At 41.0% G+C, this 17435-nt stretch overlaps 1 protein-coding gene across 9 annotated transcripts in view; it reads left to right on the forward strand.

Moving 5' to 3' along the window:
• Positions 1-17435, forward strand: part of LOC119649168 (rap guanine nucleotide exchange factor 4) — a 313803-nt gene that overhangs the window by 250649 nt on the left and 45719 nt on the right. For 7 of the 9 annotated variants that reach the window (XM_038051205.1, XM_038051199.1, XM_038051217.1 and 4 more), the window contains one exon: positions 5956-6010. In XM_038051205.1, the coding sequence (XP_037907133.1) occupies positions 5956-6010 (55 nt within the window). Of the gene's footprint in view, positions 1-5513; positions 5836-5955; positions 6011-17105; positions 17399-17435 lie in introns of those variants that run through there. The other 2 variants (XM_038051226.1, XM_038051262.1) reach the window with 2 other exon arrangements.

Below are 17435 nucleotides of genomic sequence, written 5' to 3' on the forward strand. Positions count from 1 at the left end.
ATTTCAACAAACGGTTATCGTTCGTTATGATTAGCTGCTTCAAGGATATCGTTGTAATGTTGTTAAAACGGGACGCAAGCCGGAACCGGAACAGTTGTGTGGTGTAATGAACACTTTCCGCCATTGCATGAATTATTCAGAGGTGCTAATTGAAAAGGTAAATTTACATATCAGCACCAGCATGCACCGCTTTGCATAGCCAGCGAGGTGGATATAAGGCTAATGTAGGCGATAAGCCTATTCACATGGCATAGAACCTTATCGGGCTCAGTGCTAACGTGTTAAGTTATCAGGTGTCGTTTAAGTTGATGTCTGACTTGGTTATCTAGAGATTGCCCGTGAGTAGGGAGTAGTTCGCGCTTTGGAAGTATCGCAGTACGTGACTGTTAATAGAAACTTGTGGACGCTTGACAGAATATGTAGGTATTTTATCTTGTCCGAAACAAATTAGACTTGTTTGATTGAGCCAGTTTTTTTCTCATATTTATTTTGCTTTCAGATTAAGTTAAGCTTTCCTATTGCTGGAAAATGTCTAATAAATTGCAAAGAGCATCCAAAATTACTAAGTTTAATATCGTTTTAAGTATGATGTGAAAATGTTTTTATTGCTTGATTTTTAAAAGATACTCCTAGACTTTTAGAGTCATTAAAGCTTGCCTTTTGTCATCTGAGGACTCGATTGGACTGGTAAGGTATGCTGATCAAAATTCTATGACCTTCTGTGAACGGTCGTTCCGATAAGGGATTCAGTAATTTCTCCTAACTTCTGGCTGCTTTTCCGCAGCTAAAAGCCTTGGCGATGTTTACTGCATAAATGCAATAATCTTTGTCCAACGAAGAGGGGTTTCCTTTACATCAAAGTGTATTTTGATGAAAATGTCGGCCATTCAGAAGCAAATCGGGTGCGCCAGGTGCCTTGAGTATTGAATATTGGTTCACAGTAAATTTTCAAAATATAATAATGTATTATTATTAACTTTATTTGAAGAGATATCGTAACGGGAAATATTTTGAGGCCTAGATACCAAGTGCATGGACTACCATGATTTTTTTTCAAATTTTTCTATTGGGCAGTTTCTTGGTCCTTCAACTACTTGACCCTTTCGGACCTCCGCATTCCCAGCTTTTGTTAACAATGTTCAAATACGTAGTTTGAACTAATAATCGAGACCTTCCGTTTGATCCCCAATATGACCATACTCGGCCACAAAAAAGTTTGCACCCATCTTTAAGCTATGTCGGCACCCCCCTTTAACTTCAACATGCAGCAATGTAATTCACCACTTATGTGCCGGTTCTTAGTCCCCCACCTTTACATCACAAGCAGACAAACAGACAGCGATTTTAATAAGGTTTTTTCTTCAGCAGAGCGTTCTACCGATCGATGGAGAGGGTTTATACGTTTTATACGTACTTGTAATTCGCCACTAGTTGGCGCTCCACAGGATCAATTTCAGCGAATAATGGCTCCGTAGTCTCATCTGTTATATGAGTCTTTATGTAAAAATACGGAATATAGTTTCCACAACCAACTATTAAATCTCGCGTCCACTCACAATGACATTAGTTGATCGATATAATAATGACTATTTGCTTGGATGGTGAGATGTTAAATTCTGAAAATTATTGAAAATTCGACCCGAAATTTCGGAGATTGGAAGATCAAGCAGACATGCACGGCATCTGCGAGCCAGTAGAATTGCTAAAATTATGAAGAACGAGACTCACGGCTGGAAATAAGACGAATCAGAGTTTCTACTTTAGGAGCTGCTAAAACATGAGCAGGATAAATAACACGCCGGTATGAGAGCATATCCCCCAAGAATTCTTGCGGGGCATCTGCTTAAGAGGGCCACCCCGGTTCCGGTGGTATCAGGTAACTCCGGTAAGCTACGTGATAAGAGCCACTTTAGATGAGTTCCAATGCTAGTACGCGCGGACGAAGTGCAAGGACAAATGTATCATCTGGGTTTTGTACTTCTTCTAGTGCACGAAGAAAATCCGCAGTTTTTGCAAATATATCTAAGCAGAACAACGTCTGCAGGTTCAGCTGGTTTGGTATGAAAATACCAAAGGAAGTCTTGGCAGATTCATTGTCCATGCTGACTGAGACCTAAGCATTTCCAACTCCGTTTCCGTTCCGTTTCTTTGAAGTCCATGTCGGTACTACTGCAGATGTTAATAATGCTGATAATTGAAGTGCCTGGTGTACAAATATCAAAAGTTCTTTGCTTTAGTGTAGACTCTTCGCGTCTCTTCAAACCAGTCTTATATACGGATAAGTGCTTTCTATAATATGATTTTGCTGTGAACAGAGAAAGGATAGGAGAGGGATTAAGGGTGCGCTGCTTTGATTGTAAATTGGATGTGATTGTGATAAGGCACACTATGTGCAGTAGCTACGACCCTTATTTGCTTCTCTGTTGAGCAGACTGTTATCAATATTACAAAAGTCGAAAACTATTTCAGCGGAAAAATCTTTCATGCTTTTCTGGCATCTTCCTAGCAATTGCGCCGATGCCTGACATTTTGGAGATTTTATATATGATATTATACTATCGTGGTTTTCTAAGGTTTTGTGTAAAACAAAATCTTATTAAAATTGTCCGCGACACGCGTTTTTCTTGGATACGGTTATAGCGATTCACACCAAATTTGGCGGAAAGGTGAGAACTGTGAACGTTCACGCATAGAGTGAGTAACATAATTTTACATCGAATTTAATTTAAATATAGTCATGTGGGGTATCAAATGAAGTTCCCGATTAGTACTTTTCGGAACCGGTCTTAGTTTTTGACATTTGTTGGAAAGGTGGGGAGTGCGGGGTGTCTAAATCGATCATTTCTCTAACGGCCCCTTCTCAGAAACTACCCAACCGAAAAATCTGCAAAGAATCACGAGTCTGCCACTATTTGATGCCTAGACTCCAAAATACCCTCCATATCGATATCTGTTCAAATAAAATTAATAATAGTATATTACTATAGTTTCTGGTAATTGGCTGTCAACCCCCCCTTAAGTTAATTTCAGTACCACGAAATTTTGCAACAACGTGGGGCACATTATGGATCGTCAGTCTACCAAGGTGGAAATCCCACTATTACTAACAAAGTTATAATAGATCAAAGTTGTCGCTTCTTTGCAAATTCAAGACTTTGAATGTCATTGTCACCTGAATGTGGATATTCCCACATAATATTGTATATGCATATATTACGTGCTAGGTAATAATGGGACAGATGTCTTTATAAAAGCAGTACACAAAACCGTTCATGCCTGAAGCGTCCAGCTTCCGATTTCCCGACTTGTTAATATACCTGTACGCGGAGAATTGTTCTCTTCTTAGGGAGTGACCTCTCTAAATGACGCAGAGAAACATCGGTTTAGACGAAAGATCTAATCGAAGACGATGAAAAGTTTAGTTAATTTTAACTTGGATGTTGATTTTGAGGTAAATTTTTTGAAGCATAGCATTGGATGCAGAAATATCTAAGCATCGTTAAGAGAGAGCTTTTCTAAGGCAATGGACGTTGAATGATAGTAGATGACCTCCTCTACCGTAGGGGTTACTTAAGGATTTTAAGGATTGGACATTTACGCTGGAAATAATTTTAACTTTATTTTTATTTATTTTAATGGAAGGAGTTTTAGGGATTAAATAAGTTTGTGGTAGTGCTGGTCGATCAGGGTTTTGACCCTCTGCTTGGAGGTTTTAACGGATTCGGTAGGCTAGTTTTTGTCAAAAATCTGGCGACTTAATTAGTCTAGGCAACCCATCAAACAACCTCACAGCGAAGTGAACTTTCAACAAGTGTGGACGATTAGAGTTGGATACGAAGCATTTTTTCATGATGAAGACTAGAATTTTGTCAACACTGGTCTATGCTTCGGTTCTGTTCTACTTTATGATATTGGCGATCAATATTAGATAGTCTATGATCTTATTCGTCGTGAAATGATTGGGACACAAGGATAAAATAATGGTGACATTATTGGGATTGATAAGTTGTTTGAAACCGAATATGAAATCGAAGATGAAGTGATGGCAACCTCGGAAAATATAGGAAATCTTGCCGATGTTTATCAAAAACAAATATTGCTGTCTGGTTTCACACAAGATCGCTATCTAAGGTTTGTGTTCATCGTGTTAGAGCCAACGATGGCAACCAGATTTGGAGTTAATAGTCTATTCAATAATCCCAGCAGAAACTCCCTTCGCACGCAGAAAATAGGAAAAGTACCCTGATGGGATCGTGCGCTGATAAAATAGGATTCTGCCGCGAAAACCTTAAGGGAAAATTTTGCGAATGGAGGACAAAAAATTGTTGTTGTTGAAATCTCGACGCTTTAAGTATGAAGGCTTTTGTTGATTTTTAATGTAAAAATAGTTGGCTGCACGATGGTTCCACCTAAATATCATGTGCACGGACCATCAAGACCTTTTCTTCAGATTTTTGGATTGGTTGGTTTCTGAAAACAGGTCCTATCAATAATTGACTCCCCTCGGACCACCAACCAATGTTAAAACAAATACATGCTTCAAAAAGTTACTAATCGGGTCCTTTTATTTCATATCATATATATTCGGTGAAAAAAAATTTACACCTCCCTGTTACATATAACGGAACTTGACTGCATGCAAGGAGATTCAGAGTTCCCATCGTTTTACCAAATTTCATATGAAGAGAAGTAATTGTTTCTGAGAAAAAGAGTGTCGCAGACAGACAAACGGACATACAGTAAACCGATTTTAATAAGGTTCTGTTTTCAAGAGATTTGTTGTTTGTTGAGCTTTGTACGGTTGGGAACAAGTAATTTAGTTGGGCGAATATGACGTTTACGTGAAACCAAATACAATTCATGTTGTGGTGCGCCATTTTGGCACTACAACTCCCAAGATCATGCCTTGTATGAGGAGGAGAGGCAAAGTATGACTGGCTGGTGGGCTGGCCTTCTGAACAATGACCTCCAGCTGCCAAGATTTATTATATTAATCTTGGTATGTCACAGCTGAAGTTTCTTGGTGTACGCTTGCATCTGGAAAAGTGAACACAATTCATAGGGAACAGTAATGCTCTTCAGTGTTCTCTCAGAGCATTTCGTTTAGCAGAGGAAACTTTGAACAGCATCGTGAACACTTCGTATGATACCATTATCCATTGCTACGGTAAATCCTAACCTTGTGAATTATCCGAAACCATGAATAATAACAAAAATCTCGATTTTATTTGCATTACTGCTTTCGTTTTTTAGCACTGAAAATTTCTAGATTGTTGTCTCATTAGAGTCTTATCACTTTAATTTTCCTTTAAGAGGAGGAAAATCAGATAAGTAAGTTATTAAGTCGGAACTGAAGTCAGCAAAAAGCTTGAGAATTTTCCACTTTTCACATTAAAAATATCGAAAAACATTCATCGATATTCCACCCCTTCTGCACCGATCTTCACGAGTGCTTCAGGTGCGCTGGACAGGTGCTGAAGAGCTAGTTCACGGGTTGGCGTATTTATTGTGTTCGGTTCCGTTCCTCATAGTCGCATAAGTCACACACAGTGCGTCACATCATACTCTCTCCTCAGCTCGTGTCCAACTCGAGCTTTGTTCGCGGGTGGTAATTACCTGAAAGTTAACATTTAGCCAACGTCACCGCCAATAGAACTATCCGCAATTGTGGCGTACTGCATTTGTCATGTTAGCGAAAGGATTTTACGGCGCCTGGTCAAGATGACAGTCACACATTGGTCACAGGTTGCAACTGATAATTGCAATGGTTGCACTCTGTTGCGGTTCCGCGGGTTTAAGGACGGTGCTAGCTTCTATGAGCATGGAAGGTACCAGGTGCGGTTATGTTAGAGACTCTTTGTTTACGGATAGTGAAATGCCATAAAATGCAACTAAATGAAGTTTTCCAATGCAGACTTTTCCTAACATATCATCATTTCTCTCCTTTCATTACAGAAAAACAAGGAGTTAATGAACGACATCATCACAAACAATAGCAAGTTAAAGAATGGTAAGTAGAAGCGTTTCCTTCTATGAAAGATATGTAGAGTGTCGCAAGCTAGATTAAGAGCGCTAATTCGTTTCGCTACGTAACTAGAATACGTACGTACGCATATATGGTGCACATGTAAAGAAAGCGTTTATTAATTATTCCTCGAACTGAAAGTAGAATTTTATAATGAACTCTGCACTTAAGCAGGCGGACTGAGCAAATGAAATTATTAAAATCTAGATGGAATTATTTGCATAACTTTTCAAATATTGGATTTGTCGGAGAGCGTTTTAGATTTTGTCATCGTCCACATATATGGCTCTGTTATTTCTAAGTGCCAAGTTCCAATATGTTGGACTCATCGTTTGTTATAACACTTCTTGTCACTTTATATTAGGCAACTTGTTCTTCATAAATTTCTGGAGACACTTCTTTAAAATCTGCTTGAGCTGGTGTTTTCTATGAAATTATTATCAAAAATAAGGAATGCTATAATCCCATGAAGTATTAATTTTCAACTAACTCTGCAAACATTCAATAAGCTCAGAAAATATATTGACTGTTTTCATATAATTTATCCATATCTCTCTGATTTGTTTTCCAAGATAACTGATGGCTTCCTTATCAGGAACATGAACACATTTTTGGTGCTATCACCGGTGAAATGAACTTACTGATTGGGAGTTTTTGTAAAGCTTTCATGACGTTATTAAAGTTGATGTGAGGCTACTGAATTTTAACTTCGTGAAGATGTCAATCAATGAGGAATGAATATTTTGCATAAAAGTAATCTGCATTGCTGCCGAGGGATCAATATGTCTCTTGATGAAAAATTATCATCGCTAAATGCATATGTATGTGACCTTATATTTGGCCTAGCTGCAGTGGTTTAATACCCACATTTTTGCCCGATGATAGTTCGACTTTCCCACTGTGACTGTGACATTTCTACCTAACAGAACTCTCTTCCACCTTACCTTAGAAACAATCATAAATTTTCATAAAATTTCTTTTTTAGTAAATATCGGAGTTTCGTCCTTTTGTAAGCTTTCTGTGCATACACTCTATAACGGAATGTATCGAATCCCAACCCATTTTCCATGCTGATACTATCCGCTGACGATGTTAGCGATCCTCCCTATTTTCTGGGAGAAACGGACCAGTTACGGTCCTTGTTTTGTTTCTATCCTGGACTCTTCCTGATGCTTTTTTCTGAAACACCACCGCTCTCGCTTTAAGGTCTTATGTATGTAAACCTTTATTCAAATGGGTCTACTGTCTCTCTGTCTATAGATGTTAGAAAAAAAAGTTAATACTGCGTCAGTATGCAATGTGTGGGATTCTCGCTCATCCCAAAGGCCTCCACTTTCTCCTTGACTTCGAGGAACTAACTGAAGCCGCTGCATGTCACTAGTTACTTACCCTAAATCAATTGCTGATATACAAGCGCTTCTTCTCAGATCATTCATCATCATCATCATCCCTTCTAGGCCTGCCTTAATAAGGAACTCCAGACATCCCCGTTTCGCGCCGAGGTCCACCAATTCGATATCCCTAAAAGCTGTCTGGCGTCCTGACCTACGCCATCGTTCCATCCCAGGCAGGGTCTGCCTCGTTTTCTTTTTCTATCATAGATATTGCCCTTATAGACTTTCCGGGTTGGATCATCCTCACTCATACGGATTAAGTGTCCCACCCACCGCAAACTGTTGAGTCGGCTTTTATGCACAACCCGACGGTCGTGATATCGCTCCTAGATCTCGTCGTACGGAACCTTCCATACTCATGTAAAGGGCCAAAAATTCTTCGGAGGTTTGTTCTCTCGAAGGCGGCCAAGAGTTCGCAATTATTCTTCCTAAGAAACCGGGTCTCCGAGGAATACATAAGGACTGGCAAGATCATTGTCTTGTGCAGCAAGAGATTTGACAATATGGTGAGACCTTTCCAGCGGAATAGTTTTTGTAAACTGAAATCGGTTCTGTTGGCTACCAAAAACGTCGTAGTTGTCATTGATTGTGATTTTCGACCCAAGATAAAAGAAATTATCAAGGGGCTCAAAGTTGTAGTCTCCTATCTTTATTCTTCTCGTTTGACCGGTGGGATTTGATGTTGTTCGTTCTTCGGTTTTTGGTGCTGACGTTGCCACCATATATTTTATCTTGCCTTCATTGACGTGCAGCCCAAGATCTCGCGTCGCCTGCTCGATCTGGGTGGAGGCAGTTTGTATATATGCATAATTAGTTACCTCCATATTTATTCAATTCGGCTGTAATTCCATCGATTCCTGGCGATTTAAAAATGTTAATCCAATGAATTGCAGTATTTGTCCGTCGTCTTCAGTTGGGAGTACCTCCAACTCGCCGATGTTCTGTTTGTTCAGCACTTCATCTAAATGTTCAACCTACCGCTCCAATATGCCCAATCTGTCGGAAATCAGATTTCCCTCTTTGTCTCGGCAGGATGAGCATCGCGGTGTGTAAGGCTGCATCCTACCAACTTATTGGTAAAGCTTGCGCGGCTGGTGCGGTTGTCCCCTCTATTTTTCGAGTTTGCAGACCTGTTGGTTCTCGCAGGCTTCCTTTTTCCGTCTGTGAAGTCACTTCTCCATTCGCTGGGCTTCGTGATAAGTCTCCGCACGTGCCTGCGTCCGGTATGCAGCATTCCCCCTTTCCGTTGCTAGCTTACGTTCACCGACGAACCAACCGTTTCGACTCTTTTTGCGGCTGGGGCCAAGTATGATAACGATCTTCAGGTGATTGTGAGGATCATTTTTCGAGGCTCCAAGACCTCTACTGATCACGGCCCGACAATTTACCCTTTATAGGTGTTACGGAGGGCTGTGATGAGGATGGCTTCAGTGTTGACTCTCACCTGATTGTCAGAGGTGATTGTAGGTGGTGTCGCAATTCGAGCCCGGAGCACCATCCCAACGAGATAGTGATCCGAGTTTAAATCGGCCCCATATTGGGAACCACTTCGTGTGAAATTACTAATTGAAAAGTCCCCAGTCCGTTATCATTTATATTTTGATGTAAGCTATGGGATCCAACGTATCACCTGAATACGGACCCCGTCCCTACTTGGCTGCTAAAATCCCCAAGTGTGATTTTCATATCGTACCAGGGACAAGCTTCGAGAGTTCATTCTGTTGCCTCGTAGAAAGTATCCTTCTCCGACTCTGCAGTCTCTTCTGTAGGGGCGTGAATGTTAATGAGGCTTATATTTCTAAATTTGCCTTCCAAGTACAGAGTACATAGTCGTTCGCTTATGCTTTCAAAGCCGATAATAGCAGGTGTCATTTTTTGGCTAACTAAGAAGCTAACTAAGAGCGCATGATTTATTGGATAGCTACTGTAATATATAGTGTAGTGGCTTTTCTCCAGGAAAGCAGTCCCTTTCCAAAACATCTCGTGCTGTTCCAGCATATTGCGACAGGATATCGGCTAGCTGCTTGGAACAGCTGGTTGGTACAGGAAGCGCACGTTCCGTGAGGAAATGCGCTAAATGTTGTTCCGCTTACGTTCGTAGTTTGTAGTCGTTGTATTGTCAGCCGAGTTCAAAGCTTCTTTTGTGGCTTTGTAACTCCGATTTTCCATGTGGGGTTGTCAGCCCTACCCAACCCCCAACCTGGAGGACTAGTTGGCACAATTTGTCCCGTTTTTGGGCGCGGGAAAATCGCCTTCATCTTTCTCCGTCTGTAGTTTTTCGTTAAAAAGAAGCTCTCAGCGGTCACCACTTGGAGGTGGAAGTAGAGTTTGGTAGTAGAGTTGTTACTGTTGGTTCAGAAGGCGTTTCTCAGGTTTTATACTCCATCGTGGGTACCAACACAAAGTTCGCCCTGGGACCTATACCAACTTTTGACCACTATCATTACTAGGTATAAGACGGTGCTGGGAATCACTTCGGCCACAACCAATATGAGACAATACATATCCCGACCAACCAATATTGTATATGTTCGTGCTAGCGATACTCTTTTGTCGTTCTCTCTTGTTATGACAGGTTTGCATGAAGCCATTTGCCAGAAAGGAAAAAAAAGGCCAAATAACTGCTCAATTTTCGATTATGGTAACGCACTGCCACTCAATGCCGTCTCATTAGTAGTGAATTTTTAGCTATAGATGACCGAGATCGCCCGGTTACAAATGCCTACTTTACGAGACTGACCACTGCGTTGTGGGCATGCACTATTGGACAGCTGCTGGTGCTTTGACATGCTTCCTGTTACGTTTATGCTTTCGCATACTATCCAGTAAAGGATAGAAGCGATACGGCGATAGTTGTCCAGATACTTTGTCACCCTTGGTAGAAATCGAACCGTTTGTTTGTTTCACTCACTCGGGACGATGTCCTTTTTCAAACAGTTATTAAATGTGGAAGTGAACCTCCCTGGTCTCTTCTTTTTGTCGCCGCCTTCATGGCTATGCTTGGTATTCCGTCCAGCATGAATACTTTGGTCGTCAACTTTTCGCTGGCATTAAAGGACTCATCTTTTGTCACAGCTGGAATATCATTTCAAGGGTGCATTCTTTCGTTCACAATTGTATTGCCTTCCTGCGAAAATAGGGTGGCCAATATCTTCAGCAATAAAACTGGGCAGTTGGTTTCCCGAAGGGGGTTGGGGGGCTCTGCCTTCTCCCGGGTTGATATCGACCTTTTCGCAGGGATCCTCAAACGATTTTTTTTCCTCAAAATCCCTTTTAGCAGTTTATTCGGCAACCTTTATATGTCCCTCTTTTCAAGGTAATAAATAATCTGCTCATCATTTGCGCGGAAGTAATATCTTCTTACAGGCTTAGCCTACTGTCGCCGGATTTTATCATTGTACCAGGGTTTCGGTAGTCTGAGCCTTGGTATAGATACATCAAAAGCTGCAATTGTGTTGCTGAAAATTTACCTAGATTTTGCTTTCACCGTACCTACTGGTATGGAGCTTACTTCAAATATACCAGTTAATATTGCCAGGTTAGTCATCCGTCCTTCGAATATACCGTTCTCCTGCTCTCTATAACACTAAACAGTCCACCTTATTGGCCACTATGCGTGTAATGTTCATTAATGTGATAGATGACTTCCCTCATCAGCCCACATCTAACAAAGATAATATCTTCCACTAGGACAACCCTCTCTCTCGGTATAGGTACTTCCGATACTAGCAGCAAGCATAATGACCAACGTCGGAAGGGTTTTCAGCAGTATCGGTCCACTGTTGGTCACAACTTTGCTTCCCTGGCCGTTAGACCGTGAAATCTGTCCGTCTATAAGTCTTCCTGCCCATTTGCCACATGTACTTCGTTTGTTATAAGTACTGATACTAAAAATTGGAACTGTGAACCACATGCAATGAATGACATCTTTCTAACTAGAGTTTAGGGAGGAGGGTCCGCATGTATGCACCAGGACGTGTAAATCTTTTTTTATCGACATAAGTTGTTAAAAAGGGGTGGGGATTTAGAAAGTTGTCACTTTTTCGAAAAGTTCACTTTTCGAAACTATTCAGCCAGAAAAAATTCTGGTGGTGCTAGTACTTGACGTTCATGGCTCAAAATACTATCTATCCGGATATAGACTCAACTTAAATATAGACATTACAATATTTTGTAAATGTGATGCAAACACCCCCTTAAAGTTATGATAGAACTTACAAGTTTTTCTAATAATATAGATCATAATATGGAGTACTACACTCCCATGCTTTTGAAAATCATAATCCTAAATTCTGTGAGATAAAGAACTTTTAAATGGTTGTGCCTATTATTGAAAATTAAAATGTTGCTTTCAAATATTACTTCCAAACCGATCCTTTGATACAAAACACGGATATAGCCGGAGAAAAAATATACATTCTTTGTAATTAGGGTGAGCCTCCCCTTCCCTAAGCTCCACACAAAATCATGCCATTCATTACATTGGATTCCACAGCCTTCGTATGTCCACCAAATTTGGGATCAGGTACAAGCATTTTATTATTATGATGACTTAGCAGTTGTTTATTTAGTGGATCGCGGATAGTCTAGAGATGTTAATGATGATGTCTAAATGGGCGACCTATTTTACTGTTAAAGTGGGAGTTATTTTAAGTTCCAGGAACAGCCATGTGATGCTCGAAACTTCATCCTGTTTTTTCTTAGAAGATAATTGTTTCACGTATTCTTCGTATATTTGTATATCGTGACATCATTAGCATACTACGGAATCTTGATTGAGGTAGGTGTTTGAACGGGCTTAGAATTCTTCGCTGCGAAAAATGAAAACAGCGCTGCAGACAAAATGCCATCTTACTGGATTTGGGCTAGGTTGGGATATGGGGCGGCTTAGCTATTGTTGAATTTCTACATGGGATTAATCATCATCAGCAACGGCGCAACAACCGGTATCCGGTCTAGCCCTCCAGAAACTCCAGATCTACCGGCTTTGCGCCGAAGTCCACCAATTCGATATCCCTAAAAGCGGTCTGGAATCCTGGCCTACGCTATCATTCCATCTCAGGCAGGATCTGCCTCCTCATCTATACGGATTAGATGAACCGCCCACCGTAACCTATTGACCCGGATTTTATCTACAGCCAGACGGTCATGGTATCGCTCATAGATTTCGTCGTTATGTAGGTTGTGGAATCGTCCATCCTCATGTCATGTCAAGTCTCCGAGGACTGGCAAGGTCATTGTCAGTACAGTAAGAGCTTTGACCCTATAGTGAGACTTTTCGAGCGGAACAGTTTTCGTAAGCTGAAATAGGCTCTGCTGGCGGCCAACAACCGTGCGCGGATTTCATCGTCGTAGCTGTTATCGGCTGTGATTTTCGACCCTAGATAGGAGAAATTATCAACGGTCTCAAAGTTATAGTCTCCCATCTTTATTCATCCCGTTTGACCAGTGCGGTTTCATGTTGTTGGTTGGTTGGTTTTTGGTGCTGACGTTAACACCATATACAGTATTTTGTCTTGCCTTTATTGATATGCAGCCCAAAATCCCGCGTTGCCTGCTCGATCTGGATGAAGACTGCTTTTATGTCTCGAGTGGTTCTTCCCATAATGTTGACATCGTCAGCATAGTGCACCGTCCCCTCGCATTTACCTTAGCATCACGGATCATTCTTTCCAGAGCCACGTTAAATACAGGGTGCGGCAGCATAACTTCCTTTTTTCAAAACTCAATAAAAACTATTGTATGCATCGGAGAATATTTATTTATTTTTTATAATGTAGGTACATGTCTAAAGTTTTTATTTACATTGTTTTGAAGATCAAATCTGTTAGGTGACGTCCTCCATTCTCCATACATTGCGTAAACCGATTTCTGGCGTTTGTCATGACTCTTGTTAGCATAGCAGGTGTTATGTTGGCAATTTCTTCTTGGATGTTGGTCTTCAAATCTTGTAGGGTTCTTGGACGGTTCAAATAAACACGGGATTTCAAAAAACCCCATAGAAAAGAATCACAAGGGGACAGATCGGGAGAGCGTGCCGGCCATTCCAAATCGCTTCTAATTGAGATAAGGCGCTCTGGAAAGTGTTCCCTCAAAACAGCCATCGATGCTCTTTAAGTGTGTGCTGTTGCACCGTCTTGTTGGAACCAAGTGTCCCCCAAATCCAAATTTTCTAGCCGTGGGAAAAAAATTCTGTAGCATGTTTACATACCGGTCCGAATTCACTGTCATTGTAACCTCATTTTCCTCAAAAAACCAGGGACCAATAATTCCAGCTGAGGAAATTCCACACCACACTGTGACTTTGGGTGAATGCAAAGGCTTTTGATGCAATTCTCGAGGGTTTTTGTCAGCCCAGTAGCGCATGTTTTGTTTGTTAACCGACCCACACAAATGAAAATGGGCTTCATCGCTAAAAAAACAATAGCACCCTCGGGAAAGACATCAAGAAGAAGCTCACACGCGTTCATCCGAGAATTGAAGTCACGTTCTGAAAGTTCCTGCAATATCGCCATCTTATAGGGATGAAAATGAAGATCATCACGAAGAATTCTTCTCACAGAACGATCGGATAGTCCAAGTGTAGATACGTGTTTGCGCGCAGAACGCCGTGGCAATCGCAACATTGACGCTCCCACTGCTTCAATGTTCTCAGGTGATCTAACGGGCCGAGGGACTCCAGTTCTTCCTTTTGTCGCACTTGTAGTTTGTCTGAATGTAGTGACCCATGCAACAATTGATTTGCGGTCTCGGAAGGGAGCCAACGGGGCTAAATTAAAACGATTCCGAAATGCACGCTGTGTTGCAATAACCGAACATCCGCTTGAAAAGTAAACCTTAACGGCAAAGGCACGCTCCTCACTATTCCAACGCATGATGGCGACTGAACCATGTCGGGACAAAACTTTACAGTATACCCTCTTGAACGAGACCACTAGCGCTCCGCTATGACATCAACTAACTGAGTGGCGCGCATTTTAAAAAAGGAAGTTATGCTGCCGCAGCCTGTAGGACGCATTAAAGGGCATCCCCTTGTCGTAGACCGTTATTGATGCCGAATGGTCTGCTTTTATCTGGCCTGGCATATTGGTCAGGGCCTAGTCATTCGTATCATATTCGTCGAGGTACCGAAGGTACCGAATTCTCTCATGGGCATGCACAGTTTTACCTTGGCTACGTTATCATAGGCGACTTTAAATTCGATGAAAAGATGGTGCAACTGATGTCCATATTGCAACAGTTTTTCCATCTTTTGCCGCACGGAGAAAATCTGTTCTGTTGCTGATTCGCCTAGCCTCTTTGGTATGGGTCAATGATGTTCTGGGCGTGTGGGACTATCCGACCTAGCAAGATAGAGGAGAATATCTTATAGATGGTACTCAGCAACGTGGTACCTTTATAATGGCTGCACTGTGTAATATAACCCTTTTTATATATGGGGTAGACAGTGCCTCGTTGCCAGGCATTGATTCGCTGCCCCATACGTTGAGCTTGGTGGTGGCATCATTTGTCCGTTGTCTTTAGTTGGCGGCACCTCCAACTCGCTCCAATATGGCTCCGGAAATCAGCTTTCCCTCTTTCTCTCGGCAGGATGAGCATCGAGGTATATAAGGCTTCAACCTGCTCACTTGTTGGTACAACTTCCGCCTTGGTGCGGTTGCTCCTTGTGCTTTTCAAGTTCACAGACCTGTTGGTTCTCCCAGGCTTCCTTTTTCCGTCTGTGAAGTCGCTTCTCCATCCGATGGAGTTTCCATTCATTTCCCTCTTATAGGTGTTGCGGGGGTATGTGCTGTAGATGGCTTCAGTGTTAAGTCTCACCTGATTGTCAGAGGGTATTGTAGGTAGTGTTGTTATTCAAGCCCAGGGCACCATACCAATGAATTAGTGATCCGAGTCTTTATTGACCCCAAACCAGGTTCTCTCAACAACCATTTCGTGTGACACTGCTAATTGAATAATCCGCAGTTCGCTATCCCTTTGTATTTTTATGTAAGCTACGCGAGCCAATCTATCACCTGAATACGGGCTCCGTCCCTACTTAGCTGCTAGAATCCCCAAGTATGATTTTTATATTATACCTGAGACAGCTTTTCGTTAAGAAAAAGTACCCAGCGGCCACCACTTCGAGGTCGAGATAGGGTTTGGTAGTAGAGGTGTTCGTGGTGGTTCAGCAGGTGTTTCCCAGGTTTTCTGCTCCATCGTGGGTACCAATCCTCCTTTCGCCCTGGGACTTGGTATGAAAGCATTTGCTGATTTTTTATGTCAGAATATTTGGCTACACGATGGTTCCATGGCTCGTATTTTACATAAGTTGAATACACCCGATATTCAATTCGATGTATTACTAACATTTTATTCGGTGGTGAGTAGTTATTTGTCGCGAAGTAAGGAATTTTGACCTACTATGATTTTGATAATAATAATAGGTTTTCCAAGAAACTTACCAATGTGATACTTCATATTACTGCACGGATCTAGGATGAAATTAAGGAGTATTAGTAGTAAAGTTTCAAAATATGGTTACGGAGAGTATTTGGGTAGTTTCAAAGAACGAGTACTTCAAGTAAACAAAACCTTCAAAAACCAAATGTTAACAGCAGAGGTAACGGTGGAAGTTGAGGATAATGAGAGTGTTTGTTAACTTGTAAATGAGCCAATCCTGCCATTTGGAGTCGAAAAGTTTTCTTAAATTAAGAAAGAAAGCTATCATAAATATCTTCCGTTGATACCGAGTAAGATTTGTTGGTTGACGATTAGATAGTCGGAGATAATGTCACTACTATCGAAATATAAACCTGGGATTTGATAACCTTCCTGAATAGTTTGGCTAGGCCTGGAAGGATGGAGATGACTATGAAAAAAGATATTATTTTAAATCGTCTTGGGAACGGAAACGGGCACATCTTCTGTTTGCAGGGAGGTGAACGTTAATCACGTAGTAATTTATAGGCAAGGACAACTATGAACCAACGAATTTCCAGGATTACGGTTGGAACTTTATTAAACTCCGACATTGTGTGTGCCTTAGAAAATGATCCAGGTTAGACTTTTGAGGCATACACAATTTTGTCGTCAAAGCGATTGAAGGGTAACATGATTGGAACCGTTGCCGAAAATCCAGCTCGATTAGTGTACAAAGGGGGTAGTTATGGATGTGATGACAATAACTGGGAATGCTACTTCTTTGCAACAAAAAGAAATAATTCCCTGCTATCCGGGCAACGAAAGTTTCCATTGCAACTGGAAAAAAATAGATGTTTCATCTGTTCAAATATAGCAGTTTACGCACTCTAAAAAGATAATTGAAGAATAGGAGAGGAATTCACCAAATTTTTCATCTCTGATTCCAACAAATATCTTTTCTCCACCAACTTAGGTAGTAGTGTATTGCGATGTATATATTTTCTTACTCTTGAGCATCTTGCGTGCGGAATACTAAATTCCTACCTTCCGTTTTCATCTCCTGTAACAAAAGTAATGTAATATCGGCGCTGTCGTTCTTGTTGGCATTGTCAACGTCGTTGTCGACAATTACCTGAAAATTATCTCATTTAAGTCCGCAAATGGTTCGTAAGCGTTTTGTTGATTTATGTATGTGCTTGGAATTTTTGTTGGGTTTTGATACTCTCGGTTTACTCCGATATTGGTACTCGTAGATTGCTGTGATGTGCGATAAGATTAGATACCGGATCGAACGCTCAACGTTTAGACTGTTTACTAAAGTCGACCGCGACGGGTTTAACCCATTTTGTTGATATTTTGTCGTAATTCCGCCTTGAAATGGATTTATATCCATTTGCGTTAAAATTGCCGATTGTTTGTGAATTCACGTGAATTTCGATAAAAAGTTATTTTGTATGCAGCACATAAATGAGTTCATTTTCGACAACAAAAATATGTGAATCAAGTGCAATCAAAGATCGATAAAACATGATTTCACTGTTGCATACATCTCGTGTTGCAATTGATATAGCAATAAGTGAGTTAAAAAATTCATTGCATTTACATATGTATTA

The sequence above is a fragment of the Hermetia illucens genome, chromosome 1 (genome assembly GCF_905115235.1).
Source record: "Hermetia illucens chromosome 1, iHerIll2.2.curated.20191125, whole genome shotgun sequence".
In the NCBI taxonomy this organism is placed as follows: Eukaryota; Metazoa; Arthropoda; class Insecta; order Diptera; family Stratiomyidae; genus Hermetia; species Hermetia illucens.